The 20,640-nt window shown below is 31.0% G+C and overlaps 2 protein-coding genes across 2 annotated transcripts; one reads left to right on the top strand and one right to left on the bottom strand.

Annotated features, from left to right (window-relative positions):
- The first annotated feature begins 2,262 nt into the window (after positions 1-2,262).
- LOC132058239 (type IV inositol polyphosphate 5-phosphatase 9-like) lies at positions 2,263-5,748 on the top strand. Its single transcript, XM_059450791.1, has 7 exons — positions 2,263-2,522; positions 2,650-2,757; positions 2,900-3,230; positions 3,369-3,553; positions 4,615-4,723; positions 5,051-5,205; positions 5,311-5,748. Exons 1-7 carry the CDS (start codon positions 2,416-2,418, stop codon positions 5,465-5,467), a joined length of 1,152 nt encoding a protein of 383 aa, XP_059306774.1. The 5' UTR covers positions 2,263-2,415; the 3' UTR covers positions 5,468-5,748.
- A 1,306-nt stretch (positions 5,749-7,054) lies between these two features.
- On the bottom strand, positions 7,055-8,272 carry LOC132057589 (uncharacterized). Its single transcript, XM_059450218.1, has one exon. It carries the CDS (start codon positions 8,270-8,272, stop codon positions 7,055-7,057), a length of 1,218 nt encoding a protein of 405 aa, XP_059306201.1.
- Positions 8,273-20,640: the final 12,368 nt, after the last annotated feature.

Below are 20,640 nucleotides of genomic sequence, written 5' to 3'. Positions count from 1 at the left end.
ATCCATGATGCATGTAATTATTATTTTCGGTTTAATATATAGAATTAGAACGAGATTGGTTTATTGGTAGAATATTTGTATAAATTTTCTCAAGAAAAAAATCGTGTTGGATAACGACGTCGCAAAAATGAAAACACTTTTACAATTAGTTGTATATATGCTTTCTAAAAATATAAAATGTTTACATTAATTGTAATCCACTTATTTATAAAACTTAAATAAAATCAAAATATTACAAGTTCACCGCCAAGAAAATAAAAATACTAAATATTTTCTTTTATTATTGAAAATTTTATATATCAGGGAGAATAATTTACAATCAGTTAAAAAACCTATAGTTAAGCTTTGTGCTCAGTTCTATTACCATTCAACTGTATCCTCTTATTGTCCACTGGGATATAATTTTGCAGTATTCCAAAAATTTTATTCGAATTAATATTTCACATTTTGAAAGTAAAATAGAAATATTCAAATGGGTTTTATAATTTAAAAATGAGTTAAGGGGTTTTTATGTCAAAAAATGGATGGTTTTACTTTTTTGGAAACATGGACATAGTTTAATGACATTATTGTCCAAAAAAAATTCAAAAGTTACTTTAGGGAGACTTTTCTACAAGTTCAACGACCATTTGTGGAACTGACTCCATATTTAAGGAAAGAAAGTATAAGTGGCCGTTTCGCCATGAATTTTTTTACTTTTTTCCAGAGTTGAATTTTGGAAATTAATCGTGTTAAGTTGAATTTCGAAATTTTTATAATATGAAAAATACTAAAAAGTTATTTTCACTTTTTTTCACTTCAAATCACGCACAAAATTAAAAAAACAACTCCATTTTGTAGACATAGCCAAACACAACTCCAGGTTAACCAAAAATCATTTTTTACTTTGAAAATAAAAACTAGGAAGTCGTATTTTTTTCATATACTCACAATTTTCATGGTCAAACGGCCCCTAAATCATTCATGTACGAATAATTCTTTTCTTTGAGGAAAAAGTTTTGAATTTTTATAAAATTGAGGATACTTTTTCACTCACTTGGTAGCAATCATAATGTAATTTTTAAGGGGTTAGAGAGTGTTATTTACATGGAGAAGTTTTGAGACTTTCAAATGAATTTTGTGAGGTTATTTTCTGGATATTTCATACTCTCTTTTATATACTAGATTGCTCATATATGCCTATTGATGTAGCTCAATTGTTGTCAAGAAAATGTAGCTCAATTGACCGAATCGTGTTATTTTTTTTTTCTCTCTTCTCTTCTGGTATATTTTTCCTTTGTAGCTAATCTGATCTATTTTTGTTAGTTTTCGCACGACACGCTATTATTTGTTGGAATTTTCAAGAGAAAATAAAAGAAATAGACAAAAAGGAAAAGTACTTTTCTTTCTTCGTAAAAGAAAAAATAAGTACTTTTCTTTCTGCAATAAGAAAGATTATTTTTATTTCCGAAAGAGTACATTTCTTTCAGAAACAATGCATCTCTTCCCAAAAGATTGCATCATTTCAGATTTAATTAAGGATTAAAACATCCCAATAAATAGAGAAAAATCCTGGAAATATGTCTATCCTAAGAAATACTCAAAGTACCAATATTCTTCCTTAAGAAAAACTGTATAAGTTTAGTGACTGAATCATTAATTCTTGTATGTTCAAAGATTTGTTTACATTATTTCTTGACTATCGCTTCATTCTATCCCGGGGAGTAATTGTAAGAGACAAATAATTCTCTTTGAAAAGTGATCCAAGATAGGTACACAGTTTAAAGCACATCCAGATTTCTCACCCCAAACACACATTTTTCTAACATTATTTCTATCCTAACAAATCAAGATTTTGCCGCCATAAGGTTTGAGTTGAAAAATGCTAGTTACTCCACTACTCCCTATATAGTTAACTCTATTTGTATGTAGAGTTCGTCCAAGAACAAGGAGTATATTTTTATTGGGGAAAAGCGACGATCTTACCAATCATTTTAGATGCTTTTTCAATAAGTATATATTAACCTTACCTTCCGCTTTCGTAATTTAATAGTAAAAATTTAATCCAACTTGCATCATCCCTTACATCACGTTCCCTTATGGATTGAATGTGTTAGTATTACATTCATTTTTCTGCTTCGGTACTTTTACTGCGGCTCTGTTTAACAACTTCTTTCCCTTTATATGAATTCCCTAATAAAATAAACCACCAACCATATCATTTGTAGCCCAACTCCTCAGTTGCTTTCATCCTTTCAACTAATTTTCCAGAATAGAACTCCCACAAATCAGCTGCCCTTTTTGTCCCCCTTTATATATACCAACTTTTCCTTTTAACTTATTCCCCACCATCTCTCTCTCCCTCCCCCACATATGATATTGCACATAATTATATGATCATATAAATTTTGCATTTATTTCTTCTCATCAGAGGTCATGTGGCTTACTTTAGCAGCTAACAAGATCCTAGAAGACAGACTGAACGATGAAGATCACTCAATAGCTGATTCTGAAACTACCTCAGCTGAAATTCAAAATTTCACGTATACATTAAATTAATTTCTGTCTTAATTTAACTATATGTAATTACATTTAAAATTCTTCAATCCTCTTCCATTTCATCTTATACTTCCTGCCTCTTTTTTTTTTTTTTTTTTTTTCTGGAAAAAGATTATTTGTTAGCTCATGGAATGTTGGAGGCATCACACCACCTGCCAATTTAAACATGGAGGACTTGCTTGACACTCGAAACAATTTGGCTGACATTTATGTTCTGGGGTAACATTTACTGACTTTACTGTTATAGTAAGTGATTAAAATTCAGTTACTTGAATGTGACAAAAAGATTACACTGGACCATGTAAAATTAACCTCCCAAATCTTGTACTTTACAAATATATATTTATAAACTTAATGTCAGGTTTCAAGAAATTGTACCTCTGAATGCCGGAAACATCATAGTGCAAGAGAGTACAAGCATATCCATGCAATGGAATTCTCTTATTAGAGCATCTCTCAACATGACTGATGCTATCAATCAAAAGGCTGAGGTTGGAGAAAATCAAAAGGTTTACCCACTAAAGACAGAGGGTTCAACAACTAGTAATTCACCACAGTTTGAATGCATAATTAGCAAGCAAATGGTTGGAATTTTTATTACCATATGGGCAAGGACTAATCTGCTTCCCTATATCAGCCATACAAGTGTCTCCTCTGTAGGCTGTGGTATCTTCGGCCGCCTTGGCAACAAGGTAAATTTTTTTAAAAATCACTGCGTTTCTTCTTAATTTAGATCATTGATTATTAAAGAATCAAGAATACATATAATTAATCTTATGTATCTATTCTTTTTGGTTTACTAATAATTGTGAGCAATTGATCATGTACAGGGTTCAGTTTCGGTTAGATTTTGCTTGCATGAGACAAGCTTCTGCTTTGTGTGTAGTCATTTGGCTTCTGGTGGAAATGAAGGAGACAACAGAGAGCGAAATTCAAATGTCTCCCAAATACTATCACGCACGCTATTTTCCGCTGATCCTTTTTACTGTTTGCCGACAAAGATTTTACAACATGAGTACGTATACCTTTCTCAGATGTTTCTTTTGTTTTTTTAAACTTTATTTGCACAGTATACTTTTCTGACGAAAGGTTACAAATATAACCCTTTTATTACGTGTCACTCGGTCTTCGACCTATCCATAAAAGTTGCCAGTCTATGAATATGGTTTCGATCATTCTGGTGATATTGCCAAAAGTCGTTTTGATATTTAGATTGATTTTATCATGGAAATCGTAAGCTCCCATAAGGACTTTACAATTTCTGAGGGTATATTCATAAAGTCAGCAGGCAGCTATTCCCTATATGTTAGAAAGAACGTTGATTAGCTTAAAAATTGGAAGCATAAAAATCCAGAATTTCTTTTTTTTTGTGTCTCACACAATTGACACGAAATTGTGCAAAGCTTGTTTGTTTCATAAATTAGTTGATCTAAATCTTACACTTTTGGGCTTCAAACTATGGATAAACTATTTTGTAAAATAAAAAGAAGTATCAACAACTTGTGTCAGTTGCTTGTGGCACAAAATATTTTTTTTCATAAAAAACTAAGAGGAATTGAAATTGTCAAAACGCTTACCTAGCACCTTGTATGAGTCTCACTTATTTAGCGAAGAAGTTAACAATTTTCAATTACTCCCTCCCAATTTAAATGTTTTAGTTTGACTATTCATATAATTTAAGAAATAAAGATAGACTTTTGAATTTTGTGGTCCAAAATTAAAGATGTGTATTATGTACTAAAGTGTCCTTTGAAAATCTTGTAGTTATAAACTTGTCATGTATGATGTTTGAATTATCTAGTTACTAAATATGGAAAGAGACATTTTTTTTGGGACAGATCAAACAGAAAAATATGACACTTAAATTGCGACCGAGGAAATACTAATTAATACAACAAAGAAGATTTGATCACTTTGCTGGCAGTGAATATCATATATCAAGTGGTGCATATCTTGAAACATCTTCTAATATGGAGTAATTAATACCACAATTTGCAAGTAGTGATTAAATAGTACATGTACTGCTATAACCTTATAAGTATTTTTCTAACTTACAAGTTGCGTAATGTGAAGCAGCAGGGTAATTTGGCTTGGCGACTTGAATTACAGGATTGACTTACCAGAACACACAACTAGATCTTTGGTCAATGACCAGCAATGGAGCACGTTATTACAAAACGATCAGGTATTGTAATTAATCCACAAGCAAAATAAAATTAATTCCAAGATGTATACAGGCATTTACTTTAAAAGTTAAAGTTCTGTCCGCTAGCAATATATTAGAATTTTTACCCCATCAGTTTAATTTGACCTGCGACAATATTTTACTCTTTATAACAAGCTTGATATGATTACATAAAAATAGAGTAATAACCTATTATAACCAGCTAAATTGAACTGATGGTCTAAAAAATCTTTAAAATGTGACTATGTAAAATTGAAATTCCATAATCTAAATACAACCATTATTAACTATTGATCCTAAATTGACATTGAAAAATTGAAACTAAAGTTGAAGGCAGAGCTAAGAGAAGGCTGTACCTTTGAGGGATGGAATGAGGAAGAAATCGAGTTTGCACCGACATATAAATATAACCAAGATTCTGATGATTATTATGGCTGCAATAATCAGAAAGGGAAAAAGGGAAAGACCCGAGTTCCTGCTTGGTAAGTGGTAATTAGAGATCTTTATATCTAAAACAATAATAATGAAAAACTGGCAAATCTAATTAAGATTGAGAAATTAAAATAATAATACTATTTATTATGCAGGTGTGATAGGATTATATGGTTCGGGAAGGGACTGAATCAAAGGCAGTATAGTCGAGGTGAGTGTAAACTGTCGGATCACAGACCAGTACAAGCAATTTTCACAGCAGAGGTCAAGCTTCAATATCAATCGACTGAAAATTTTGTCAAAATGTTTTGATAACAACTTGTGAAAAGTTTCAGATCATGGAAATTGTGACTGATCCTCGACCATTTATGGTTAAATCTGGAAGCAGTCCCTAGAATTTTCCCTAAAAAGAGATATGCATGAGATCTAGTTCTAGAGTCCCATGAACTAGTGGCTTCGTAATTATCATACATGGTTGAAATAAAATTTTCCCTTTCGACAAAAAAAAAAAAATATCCTATAATTTTTGGTGCTAAAAGACGAGCTAAATTTGCAAACATAGACAAACTTTCGTATTTCATTGATTGGTTCCACCCTTTAATTTGGCTTGGGTAACGTTTCACTTTATGTGAATCTAGTTGACAAAGAAGTTTGATAAAGCAATAGATCGAATCTAACGAAATTATTTTCTTTAGCTTAAGAATTGGCATAGCTTCTCAATTGGACTTCATGATTAGGAAATTAAGCAGCTCGGCAACATCAACTAACTTCTTCTGGCAAACATTTCGACATGTTTGCAACAGTTAATGTAATTATCCGAAAGAAAAGAAGGAAGAAAAACGTTAACATTCCGTGTAAAGTTTGCAAGTACTAGTAGTGATCTTGTCTAATTTATCTTCACCCCTCACCAGTAATAATAAAGTAATACTCCCTCCGTCCCAATTTATATGAAGGTTGATCAGTTTGGGTAGTCAAATATTTTATCTTTGACTTAATTTTAAATATAGATTTTTCGAGTATTTTATAATAAAATTTATATATATTTGGAAACTACATATAAAGTACTATAAATCTTTTTTTTTGATGACATGGGAACCAGAGCCGCTACCCTTCAGTTGCGCACAGGATAAACCTAGCTCCTGTGCAATTGCTCGCAAACCACACAGGAGAGATAACCCGCACTAGGCAAGACTATAAATCTGCATAACTAATAATTCATAATATATGAAAGGAGTTAGAGAAAATCGTATTCAAAGAAAGGGCATTTTAACTCCCCAAGCTGGTCTAATTTCATATAAATTGGGATGGAGGGAGTACTAATACGTAATCCGAAACAATTTTTACACGTCAAACACACAGGATGAGCTGAATGATAATCTTTTTGGAGATTTTGAAATAAAGATACCAAGAAAATAAATAGAGTAATTTGCTAAGCATGATCATAGCATTTTTACCCATAGATGGGTGGCAATCCCCGGACACCTCCAAAAAAATAATTACACTATATATATTAAGGATTGAAACAAATTTGCAACCAATCGAACAGTGAGAAATATTAAGCCCTCAAGTATTCCTCGCCTTCACATAGTTACCGTGATATGGCACATTGAGGGGCTGTTTGGTTTAGAGACAAGTTACGCAGGGATTACTAATGCATGAGGTAGTAATGCAACTGATTAATATTACAAATTAGTATCCAGAGCGTATTTCTGTGAGAAAAATACAAGGAAGAAGTTGAAGAAAAAGTGGAAGAGTGAAAGGCGGGAACAAACCGCACAAATTTTTGATTACTTACTCATAAGTCTGTTAACCTAAACCCAGTACTGAACCATGACTCCATGAGATTGTAGCTTACCCAGAATTAGAACACTTGACAAACCTACAACTGAAATTCCTTTTTCAGTTTATGTAACGACATCTTTTTACGGGGGTTTCTGTGACACGCTCAATTAGAGGTCTATTAGCAATAAGACATCTGAGCTCACCTAATGTTGCAGTAATGAATGGGAAATGTTTAGAGTGGACAGTGTAAGGGGGCAGCACTGTCTTAGGGACAGGGGCTAATGTTGGTTCGAAGGGGAAGAAGATAGCACTATCAGTACCCCAAACTTCACCTACTTTTTTATAAGTCTTCATCTCCGAATCAATCTCATACAGATATCTGTGTCTTCCTAGAAAAAGCAACTTTCCCCAGCCAAAACATATTGGTAGACCAGGACCACCAAGGTATTTCAGAGCCGAGCTGAAAATAGTGTATGAAACTGTCCAATTACGGCTTACATAGTCATAACCAAAAACGACTATGAATTTTTCGAAGGCACAAACGATGGTAAGTAAACCTCGCGCCAACCCCAGCATTGCATCGTAGGTAAGAGAAAGTACGCCGTACATCGGATCCTTGAAAAGCTTATAGACATCGGGGTGCTTAATAATTGTAGCCTCTCCAGTACTACTCTTTGTATCAAAAGCAAGAATATCACCGTTACTTGTGAGCCAATGCAAGCAATCGTGCACGTAAATAGGTTGTTGACCGTCTAAGGAACTACAAAACTCCATTCTCAATTGGAATTCATGCCACACTACTCCACCTTCTTCTGATGAAAATACGCGAAATTTATAACCTTTATAATTATTCAACAGCTCAACGATTACCAATTTATATCGATTTGAAGTTGGATGATCAACAGCTAATCCTGCGCCACCACACCTAGTAGAAAAATAAATTCTAGGCTCAGGGTAAGGTATCAATTGGTGCACTCCCGTTATAGGATTGAAAATACAGAAGGTCTTAAACTGGTGAAATTCAAGGAGGAGGAGACCCTTGCAAGAGGCCAAAAGTGAAACTTTAAGGCGCGAAGTCGTTGATATTTCGCCTCGTGGGTGGCTAGGGTTGTTGGACGAGACTTTACGGAAAACGTTTGATATTTTGTACCGTGAATGTGAAGGTGGTGATGGTGATGAGTAGATGACTAGTTTAGAAATACTTTGATCTTGAAACCATCGTGAAGCAAAACTTTGAGAAACGCTTGGTTCACAAAGTTTATCATTAAAACTCTTGCTTAGAACTTTACATTGAACTGCAAGCTTCAATGGCAAGCGGGAGATGATGATATCCATAATTAAATCTTCATTCAATTCCATATTCAAGTCTGGGACCCTGAATTTTTAATGCTATGGAACGGATGCTCTAGGGTTAAAAAGAAAGAAGAGAGAAAGAGATTTGATGGAAGATTGAAGGAGCTTGATGGTCAGTGTACAAAACTTTCTACACCATCGTGCAATTTTAAAATAATTAACCACAGTAACCTACTTAAGTAATTTTAAGTTGAATTTATGGAAAGAGAAAAAGAATACTAAGGGCAAGTTGAATCCTACTTGGATTCTAACAAGAATTATTTCCCAGTTACTCGCAACCAAATTATTCCCCTTTTCCAACATTAACTACAGTTTTGTTTGTTAATGTTACTGTATGAATTTTCCTCTATTAGGCATCAGCACTTCTATTAATTTGACCAAAAAAATAAAAAAAATAATCATGGGATAAAACACAAATTCACAGGTAAATATATTATTAATTTAACCGATGAGTCAATAACCGCTAAAAGGATATCGAAACAAAATATCATATCGCTTTGGTTAGCACTTTGGTACATTTAAAGACTGATAACATTCAAATCAAACCTTTAAGTGGAAATATCCAATCGAACCGCTCGATAACCACCCCTAAAATAGGTTTGAATTTCGAGAGTCAAACTTTTTAAGTTTGACTGAGAAACTGGACGTATAATATTTAATTTTTTGGATAAAATTTATATATTTGAAATCTATATAAAAAAAAAGTATCATGAGTCACGATAATTAACAACTCAAGATATTTAAAAGGCATAAGAAAAAATATAATAAAAAAAACTTATTTGACTCTTGAAATTCGAACTGTATCACCTAAATGGTAGAGGAAAGCAAAATTTTTGCTCCCTCCATGCACTCAAAATTGAGTGAAAAGTCTAGCACTTTGCAATGCGATTGTGAGGGGTTCACAAGATACAGATGTCTTATTGGTTATAACTAGTCTCTGGGCACGTGCGTTGCACGTGTGTCCCATACAAGAGTATTTGAATTATTTGGGTAGAAATCCGGAAAATACATGTCAATTTTCTATGTTACATGTTCCTTCCGTAACTTTTAAAACCTTGTCTTTTTCTTTCACACCTCACTTTTTCTTTTTACTTCAACCAATTTATAATTTATTGAAATTCCTTTGAGAATGTTTTATTAACTATGATCCTCATGGTTGGATAGTTGTGAATAGCCAATTTGTACAAGAAGTGTTTAATATTAAAATTAAGTTTATGATAAGTAAGAAGCAGCAAGCGGAAAAAACATGTTAAATATTATGCATGAGAGATGGAGAAGTTATGTTCTCTGTAAATATAAAATAAATCAAACACAATAATTTAACTCAAATATATCTGCAAAAAATAATTCCAAATAGTTGAAGGCACTCAGCCAATATCAAATATACTATAAACATGTTTATTGAATATATATGTTGCTGAGCAAATACACTAAACTAAATAATGAACAATGATCTATAATGAGAAAAAGTGAATTTTGCCGAACTAGAAAATTACAGTACAAGAATTTATGCCATAAAAGTATTCAAATTGATTGTAGCTTCAGGCCAACAATTTCACAAAACTTCTTATCACTACTTGCTTTCTTCTTCTTGTTTCATTCCTTGATAAGAAATTTTATACCTTTGCCTTTCATATAATTAGTCCTGCGGTTCATCCTGCAATTTCGGGCAAATGAACATGAATTTAGCACTATGATTCCTAGAAAGTCTCAAAATCATAAAACAGATATCTTCTGCACTGGTTTTCTTCAACGAAAGCCTACTGACTCACATTTCCATGTGACCGACGTTTGGCGACTCTAAGCGTAATGAAAGAGTTACTGTTATAAAATAGTGTTGGATTGCCAATGTCTTGGTTTCCGAATGTCATTCGTCATTGCATCTAACTGTTCATGTTCATCCACATTACTACACAATGATCAAATTTAATCACAATGGAAAGCAAGATAGTGAATGCATATAGTTTGTCTGTTTAAATAGTAGTGTTCAAAAATCAAAATTTAATGGTTAAGAATCCTTTCAAATTCTGTAATTAAGTAATGACTGCATAAACTTGTAACTGAAAGGATAAGGAAAAGGTATAACTGAAATTTTATGGAATAAAGGAATTAAAAGAGGAGAGGAAATTGATTAGAAGAAGAGAAAGAAATCATGAAAGAAACAGTTATGGTTCTTAATATGGTTTCTTTTACCCAATACTAATTCCAACGCTGTATGATGTGAAGGCTGAATATGAGTAACAATTAAATCTTAGAGTCTCTTAATCATACACTAGTGTACTTAGCCGTGCTTCGCGTGGTCATAAATAGTTTTAATATAGTTAATATTTACTAATTAAATATTTTTTTCATATTTTTTTTAATTTGAATAAAAAGTTAACAGAAAAAAGTATGTGAGAAACGGTCAAAATATATAGAAAATGAGAGATAGTACACCACAAACCTACTGCAACAATTGAAAGTTTCATTGTGAAACAAAATACAACGATGCGTTCTCCATAATCTAAAATGCATTTTTGCCTTTCTGCCCTTTCCACCATTGAGAAAATTTATACGCAAATTAATTATCGAGATAACAGCCTGATTTATGAGAAAACTATTGTTATATTCTAAGAAATCTGCTCCTTGACTATTCCACATTACTGCAGCTCCCATTTACTCCTGTCTCTTAATTAGATACTAAGGTATCAATTATCTTTTATTATATTTAATCCTCTTATTTTAGTTCCACTTAGCAAGGAACCGTTACTATATATAATGACGAATCCCAATAAATATGGTAGAACATGATTAAATCTATAATTAGGAAAATAAAAAAAAGATAAGTATTGTGTAGTTTTTTGCCATCAGTTGTAGACTTGCAGTTGTCTTGTGAAATGTCTTCTTTCTTCTCATAACTAGTGCATTTGTCCGCGCTTCACGCAGTCATAAAAATACCTCGTTAAATTCACAAAACAAATAATTAAATATTCTAGCTCTAAAAATATTCTAAAGATTCTTTTTAGTGTTTCGATCCAATTAAATAGGATTTTTACTTTAAATTCATGTTGGTGTCAATGCTTCGTTTTTTTTTTCTTTTGTAATATTGGATGTCATTAAAAACGTTTGAGATAAATATGATTTAGTTTAAATTTTTTATTTTACTCTTAATGACATGATTTTAACCCAATAAGAAATTCATCGCATATTTAAGATCATAAATTTTAAAAATATTTTTTTTAGTTTTATGACATGTTTATCACATTCATATACAATAGCTGACAGGCTACAATCTACATATTATACTATTAATTAAGAAACAACAATATTATACATAATAGCTTTGGAAAATAATATTCTATATAGTTTTGTGACATGTTTATCATATTTTTTTTAGTTTTATGACATGTTTATCACATTCAAATACAATAGCTGACGATGTGCTACAATCTATATATTATACTATTAATTAAGAAACAACAATATTATACATAATAGCTTTGGAAAATAATATTCTATATAGTTTTGTACTAATGTTAGCTTTCAGGATTAATCAAAGGAAACTACTTGCTTTGAAAGCGTACAAACTTACAAAGGATAGGAGAATAACCAATGTGGTTTATGTTCTTATAGTAAAAACCTAAACAGGGAAAAAGCAAATTAAAAAAAGACTTGAAAAAATATCTTACAAAGAAAATGGAGTCCATCTCTACATAATTTTCTTCTACATGATTTAGCGGCTTGATTACTATATTCATCCGTTTGATTATATTCTTCAGCCGACTTTAGAAAAGGTTTGTCTCCATGACCTCAGGATTTCTCTTACTCGAAGCATTACTTGATTTTTTTGAATTGCTCTTTGCCTTCAAAGAAAATTTTAAACAATGAACCTAATATTATATACTAAACATTATTTTGAATTACTTAAAAAAAAAAAGAGTGAAAATTCTATGAACAAACGGGAGTTATAGCATACCAAATCCAAAATAGCAACAAAAATATTAGAATATCATAAGGTGAAGAGACAAAGAGTTGAATAGCCTCACCAGAAAAAGCTTACAGATAGTTAAATAAAAATAATTAGTATTTTCATAGAAAAGAATTCTTTGCTTACCTTCTCATCTCAGAAACATCCAACCTTCATATTCATTAGCCTGGGGAAAATTTGATGTCTGAAAATAAGAAAAAGTTAAAAAGGATGAACAGAGTATAATGACATTGAAATATAAAATATGTGTAGGGAGAAAAACGCAAGGCAGTTCCTAATCAACATAGAGTTGTCTACACTTGTTCTTTATCTTCATATTTAAATGTAGTATTTGGTAATTAAAGAGGTTTAATGAATTTAAATGCGATATAAGTTACTAGTGAGGGAGCAAATAACGGAGTTAATACTCAAAAATAGAGGAAGACTCCAGGCATTTCCATAAAGAAGGACTATGAAAGGTTGAAAACTATTATTGGAAAAGTAATTTCTTTATGGTTGCATTATATCATGTTTAACGTATTCTGCTGTATTAACATTGTGAATGTTGATCATTAATTATTAATTTTTTTATCAGAAAAATGAGGTCATTGATTAAACATTTAATACATATGTTTATTGCATTTACAAGTTAATATTCATTTCGTATGTAATGCTCATGCTATTGACTCTTCATCTTCTTAATTTATTACTACAATTCCTTTTTTTTTTTTTAATTGTCTTTATATGGGCTTTTAAATATAGTTAATGATAAAAATGATGGAGAAAATGTCAAAAAAGGGAGAAAAAATATAAATGTCAATGGAGGTCATTGAGATGTGCCACATAGGATTGTCTATTCGTAGCTTTATATTATATATAGATTTTCTTTCTGGTTATTCCCAAAATGGTCATCTTTCTGTTCACATGTGTAACTTACCTACACGAAATATTAAGGAAAAACAAAAAATCATTCTCTAGCATGCATAGAAAGCATTTTTACTCACGAAGAATGAAACAAAAATCATACAATGCAAAAGTAAAAAAGGAAGGAGAAAAAATATGAAATAAGAAATTAAAAGTCTCAGATGACAATATGAATAATCGAAGAGACGTAGGAGTCGCATTATACGAATTCTTTTCTTTTGGTCTGGTCATTATAATAATTCACCTTATTCTTGTATTGTCGCCCTATGTTATTCAATTCAGCTTTTTGCATAATTCATCCTCCTATTTTATCTTTATAATAAACTATCCTTCACATATTAATTTGACCAAACATTTCAAAGACTTCAAAATATGGTCTCAAAAACTCCTATACGCGTGTAGGCCTTTTAATAGCTATCAGGAGTTAACCAATTAACTAACCACCCTTCACAATTTTAAAAAGGAACATACTTAAGAAGAAAACATTGAAGCAAGTATACTGACCAATTGAGAGTGTTCACAAATATTAGAATGTGACCACTGGTTATCTTAGGAAAAAAACGGTTGTAAATTTAATAGTAATAGTTTTTGAATTTATTTTTCATTGGTTCTGAAAGGACATAACTCTCGGACTTCGTAACATCAATTGAAACGAAGAAAATAGAAAATAATGGGGAAAAACTATAGTCAATTCCTTGTCAATGCGACTTGCCATACCTATATGAATGGATTGGTTTTTGTATTGTTATAAGTAAATAAATGTATATTAACTCTTGAATCCTAGCTAAAACATTTACCAAGGAAGTATTAATTTATAATATTAAAAGAAGGAGAAGTAAATACGAAGAAAAAGGGCGATAAAAGACAATATGAACAAACCAAAAGTTAGTTCGCCTCGAACATCCAAGAAAGGCGTCTGAAACAAAAACATAAAAAATTATTACAACACCATATACACAAAGTAAAGAAATTAAACATTATAAATAATTGACACTTAAACGGATTTTTGGCTGCATTAATAAAGATCAAATAATAGTGCAAGAAGATATATGTCTTTCTAAATAGATTGGTTAGTGGTAGGCGGTAACTGGCATACCAGTCTTACAGTACTATTTTTAGAGAACAAAGTTGATATTTAACAAAAATGAAAAGCATATGTATTGATGAGTGTGGTAATGGAAATGAGAAAGAATCATAAAATTTAAGAGAAACAAACCTCCACCTTGAGAAGACGTGATCCTGGAGAACTCCTCTCAACAATTTTATGTCATATTCACAGTTGCCTCAATCTCATGTTTACACTACAATGCCACTTACATAGTTTAAATAATATGATCTTTTTTTCAACAAAGTCTTACATTAATATTTTTATTTATTGGACTATAATATGGAATACCAAATGATGCCATGAACATCGTTATTAATCATTTAGGGGTTATAGTAATAAAAATAAAGACCATTAAGTTTTTACATTAAAGAATATGAATGAACAGAGGAGTAGCAATTGACATATTTATTCTTGTAGAATAAAAAATAAAAGGTAGAGAAAATTATCAAAAAATAATGAGAAAAACGATAAATATGATCCTTGGCTAAATAAAGGTGTCACATCACCCTTTTTTTGCCTAACTTTATATATATATATATATATATATATATATATATATATATATATATATATATATATATATATATATATATATATTCATATGATCTAATGAATGTCATGCATTTAGAAAACATTTACTATAATAAATACCACTTACTAATGAATATCCTAATTAAGATTGGTTTTATATTACATGTATGAGAATTATTTAAAAAAAAAATACTCTGAAAAACTTAAAAAGTGTAGATACATATATACTATATGTGCTTCGCACGGTCATGAAAAATCTTATTAAACTTATAAAATATATTATTTATATAAAATTCAAAACTATAAATATTTTAAAGATTCTTTTTCATTTTCATATTAGAAAATAGATCTCAATTTATCATATTTTATTATTAATACTTAATTTTATTTTCATTACTGAAAGACTTGGTTCCTAAGTATTATATCAATCAAAAAAGAAGAAAAAGGTTTTCTTAAAGTAGCAACGATCACTATTATTTTTATGTTGTAGTAGCAATTTTTTATTGTATCTTTTTTCATAGCAGTAACATTTTATATCAATAGAAAGGATGTACAAATATTTGTTTGCGGCTTATTTATTAGTTTTAGGAATGTTGTTTAAATATTTGTCTTCAAGATTTATTTTTCATAAATTATCAATTAATTAGTATTGGAACCTTTCTCCTAAGTTATTCATAGTAAACATATTCGCGCGATTATAAATTATATTATTATATCTATGAAATGACCAATAAATGAATAATGAATACAAATTTATACTATTTCTCTTTTCAGTGAGAAAGAAAACTTTTATAAGCAGCCTCCATTTTGAGTTAATTCATATACTAATTCATACATTAGGGTTATTCAAGCATATGTTTCTATATAATATATAATTAATTATACATTTTCAAATTAAGCTTGTTTAGGTATTACATAGTTAGGAATAATTTTAAGGTGTATTAAAAACAATAAGGTAAATTTAAATTAAAATACATAAATTTCAAAAAATTATAATTAACCTACATATAATTGTATATTGAGAAAATAGAATTTTATATAAATGAATTTAAACTTTTGATTAGCAAAAATCTTCTTAGGCAATAGAGTAGGGTTGAAGAGCTTTCCAAATTTCTCAATATTCCTTACCGTCGAGAGCACATGCATGAAATAATTTAGTTCTCCTTGTAATCAAATTATACATTTAAAATGCGATCAAAACGTAACAAAATGAGTTTTTTTCGAGTAAATTATACGAACACAATTTTCACACTTTTTCATTGGGACTAAATCTCAAACACCCAAGTAGACACAATTAAGGTCAAACTTTTTTCTCACTCAATTAATTCTATCCAAATCAAATATAATTTTACTAGTTTATTTTTCAAAAACAAAAACTAAACCTCCAGTATGTAAAACGGAAATGAAAGGATCAACTAATTACATACGATGAGACAATCCTTCTCGACATTCATATCCTTTAAGAATTTATCAAATCACCGTAATCACCCAGCAATATGAAAAAATAATTAAATCCTTACGTAAAATAATAAATAAAGAAAAAATCAAAGCCTGGAAAATAAAAGGAGCAAATAAACTATCAAGTTAAAATAAAATTAAGCCATCTAACTTTCAAAATGATAAATTAGCAAGACACTCACTATCAAAATGTAGCAAAAATTGCACTCAGAGATGATATATACCAAGGAAATATGGGAAAGAAAATCCTCCATGTAGAGGTATTTTATATTCAGATTGCTCCAAAAAGCATATTAAAGGTAGCATTTAAAAATCATGCACGTTTCCCCTTAATGAATGCAAACATAAATGCACAGTAAACACGTCTCTTAAGCATGATGTGCACTATAATGGTGAAAACAAATAAGTAGTAGTAGTTAAGAGGTCTTTTGTAACTGATATGGAATAAGTAGGATAGAATAGATCATGATCAATTTTCACTTATTAAACAAATTGAATAAAAAAAATAAAAGAAAAAATCCAAAAAAAGGAGAAAAAAGATAATACAATTCTTGGCCATAGAGAAGTGTCACATCACCTTGTCTATGCCTAGCTTTATAATATATAGGTCAAAGTCATAGATGGACCCCTGAACTTGTCCTGATTTTCCATTTAGACCCCCCAACTGAAATGTTGACCATCTGAACCCTCGAACATAAGATAAACCGTGCCATTTGAACACCTCGTGCCAGTTGGGCACACACGTGCAGTACACTGCTTTAAACAGAGCGTGAGAGACCAAATTTTTTCTTTTTTTAAAATTTTTAATCATTAAAAACTAATTTTAACAAAAACTCTATTTTAAAATCTATCTAAATAATTAAAAAAAATTAAAAAACCCAACCCATCCTCTCCGATAGCCCACTTCACCGCCGCCACTGCCGCCGCCGCCGCTGCTCCACTTTAAAATCTATTTAAACAAATCTCCGACGAAAAACGACACCATTTTTTTAATTATTTAAATAGTTTTTGAAGCGGCGGCTGCGACGGTGGGGGCGGCGGAGGCAGCAGTGGCGGCGGCCAAGTGGGCTATCGGAGAGGATGGATTGGATTTTTCAGATTTTTTTAAAATTATTTAAATAGATTTTAAAATTAATTTTTCTTAAAATTAATTTTTTTTTTTGTTGACATGGCTTATTTTTATTGGACTATTTTTCCATGTCACAGCAAGTGTACTGCACGCATGTGCCAAGCTGGCACGAGGTGTTCAAATGGCACAGTTTATCTTATGTTCGAGGGTTCAGATGGTCAACGTTTCAGTGAGGGGTCTAAATGGAAAATCAGGATAAGTTCAAGGGTCCATTTATGACTTTGGCCTAATATATATTGATATTGATTTAGCTTAAGGCATTTTTCACTACTAAAAAAATGATTACTCTTAGCACATAGACACATTAAATAGAAATAACATAGTAATTTGTATCGTCGATAAGTTAAAGCTATAAATTTACACGATGAAAGAAGAAATTAAGAAGTAAAAAGAAGAAGAAAAATAGGAGGGGGATAGGAGCAAATTAAATCACGTAGGACCTCTCACTGAGAGCATATATAGACCTGAAATTAAAAACATAATTTCTATTGTTGATAAGTTAAAGGCATAAATTGCAGGATAAAAAGGAGAAATTAAGAAGTAACAAACTAAAATCATGTAATTATAGCCGCAAACTTCTCGATGAGAGCATAGACCTGAAACAAAAAATATAAGAGATCAAAATTTCAAAAAGTTATAAAGTTGCAATCTTTTAACTACAAAATAAAGATATTTAAGAATAGAAAAAATTGGAGTAATAATTGAGATTTGAGGGATTCTTCTCCGCGTTGATATAGAATAGAAAGTTGGAATAGTAAATACTAACCAATCAACGAATATAGCGTCAATATGAAAATATTATCAAGCATAATTCAAATACTAAATAAGTGTTACGACCCTTTTATAATGTTAACACTGTAATATGATGTTGTAAATATTCGAATGAAAAAAAGATAAGAAATACCAAGCATGTTATTCATATTTACACTGCATACAACACATCCCATTTTGGATAACACAATACACCAATTACATATGATGAAAAAGTGGTACTTACCGGCAAACCCGAATAAAAAATATTCACTTTCAACCCATGCTCTTATCCTCCTGTTTTTACCTGGAGGAAGGCACCTTCATCCTTGTAACATTTATAAATATCCATGTTTTTGCCTTTTGAAATTCACAAACGCATTCTGGCAAAATTATGAGAATCAATTGTTTGCATCAGTTGTAACCATAATTGCTAACCTTATTACTATTGTAACTCTTTCATTAGTTAAGATTTATTAATTGCAATCATTATTACTACCATTATATTTTTACATTTTAAAAAGAAGGAAACAAACATTTTTTTAATAGAAAAATAAGAGGAAAAGCTCAAAAAAAGGAGAAAAAAGATAAATGACATTCTAAGATATAGAGAAGTGTCACATCATCTTGTTTATGCCTAGTTTTATACTCCATTATATATAGATATAGATCATTTACTAAATGTTTTTATTAATTTTTTTGGGAAAAGAATATTTTCGTAATCTAACTTTTAACTTGGGAGCTTCCCACTTTTAATAAAATATGATGATAATTAAGGTGTCTAAATTTAGGTGACTATCTATGTATTAGTCCTAAATTGTACTACTGTCTACTGCGGCTTTTTATCAGACATCTAATCTATTGAGCCCTCACTCAGGGTCATATTTGAGGCAGCCATTGAAGGTAATACTTTATGATGAGCAATTTTTTTCATGACTAATTGAGTGTCTTCTCTCTTAGATTATCTCCCTATAACTCTTCTCCCAAACAAATAGGAAAATGCAAGGCATCTGCTTCCTAATTTTTTCCCCCTGATTTGAAATGTGTTGTAAGATTGTAAAAACGATTTGTCAGTTACATTAATGTTATTTATTGTAGAGATCAAAATTGCTTTACAGCTTGCCTGTCAGTGTGATTTATTTATTGTACTGTGTGCGTCCAGCTTGTCGTATTAGAATTTGCTACTATTTATTTGGCTGCTCTAAGGATTTTTCAAATCCAGTTGTTTAGATGCTAGATAGGTTTCATTTTTTGAATAAGTTTTATTTTAAGCTCATTCCATGAGAGTTATCAGAGATGAGCTTTGAGGTGTATAGACTAGTTTTCAATTTTCTTTTCACCTGAAAGAACTGATATAGTACTAATCAATTTGTTGCTTTTGCATGCTTTTGATTTCCTTCGGATTTTGTTTTTCTTTGTTTATATGTAATTTAGTTCTGTAATGTTTTTACTTCTATCTTTAAGAATCTTACTTTGCCTCCTTTTCTGAACTTTTTGTTCTTTCAGCTATCCACTGCTGAAACAGTTAATGAAATGGGATCCTCTGCTTGAAGAGTAAAGGGGAAACAAGTGCGCGGTGTTTAATATATTGCGTTTTCCCTATCTATTTAACTGGACCTCCTCTTCTTTTTCAACTTAGTGTTTCCTTACCTTATTAGTGACATTTATGTTCTTGATTTTATGACGGATATAACATACTCTTTAAGGCAGCAAGCAGCAAATGCAAAGTAGAAAGCAGACAGAGAGTCTGTTGTCACATATTTGCAATGCTAGTTGACTCCTAGGCAGTAATTTTTACGTTGGGTTTGTTGCTTAAGCTCTTTGCATACTGAATGAGACTGTCAGTTCCAACTTGATAAGCTTGAGGGTGCCATTGCTTCTGTGTGTAAATATATATGGTGGAGCAGCTCTGATTATCGAGCTCTGATTATCGAGCACTGTTAGATGCTTATAATATTCCAGCAACCTCAGCTCGTAGAGAGGTTAATATATAATATTAGCTCTGCTACACCATTTACAGTTGCTGGAGCCAAGTCAAGTAAAACACAAGTAAGCTCAGGTGTTCTTTCTGCATCTATTGGCATTTCTACCCAAAATGAAAAGGAGGATATTTTTTTTTTTTTTTAAATAATATAAGACCAGGTCAATGGTGAGTTTTATCCAGAACTAATTACATATGAGATGTAATTAATGCTCAAAAGATTATTAACTATTTGCCACAAGATCATAATGATATGAGATGCTGAAACACTCTCAACTATGCAGCAACTGAAGTAATAATGTGGGGATGAAATGTTTATTCCTGTTTCTTGTAGTAATATATTGATATCCTTTTTGTACTGGTCTAAAATCATCACAGAATCAGAGTTGATGAAATGGTAATGGTGTTGATTTGTCAAATTACTTGCTTTGTAGGTCTCACTTGTAGAAGGATAAGTTTATTTGGATCCTCTCAAAACGATACTGTATTGCCTGCATCTAAAACGGAAGACATGAACTCTTAA

The sequence above is a fragment of the Lycium ferocissimum genome, chromosome 5 (assembly GCF_029784015.1).
Source record: "Lycium ferocissimum isolate CSIRO_LF1 chromosome 5, AGI_CSIRO_Lferr_CH_V1, whole genome shotgun sequence".
Taxonomy (NCBI): Eukaryota; Viridiplantae; Streptophyta; class Magnoliopsida; order Solanales; family Solanaceae; genus Lycium; species Lycium ferocissimum.
The sequence above is the reverse complement of the archived record's forward strand: the minus strand, read 5'-3'. Positions and strand labels throughout refer to the sequence as shown.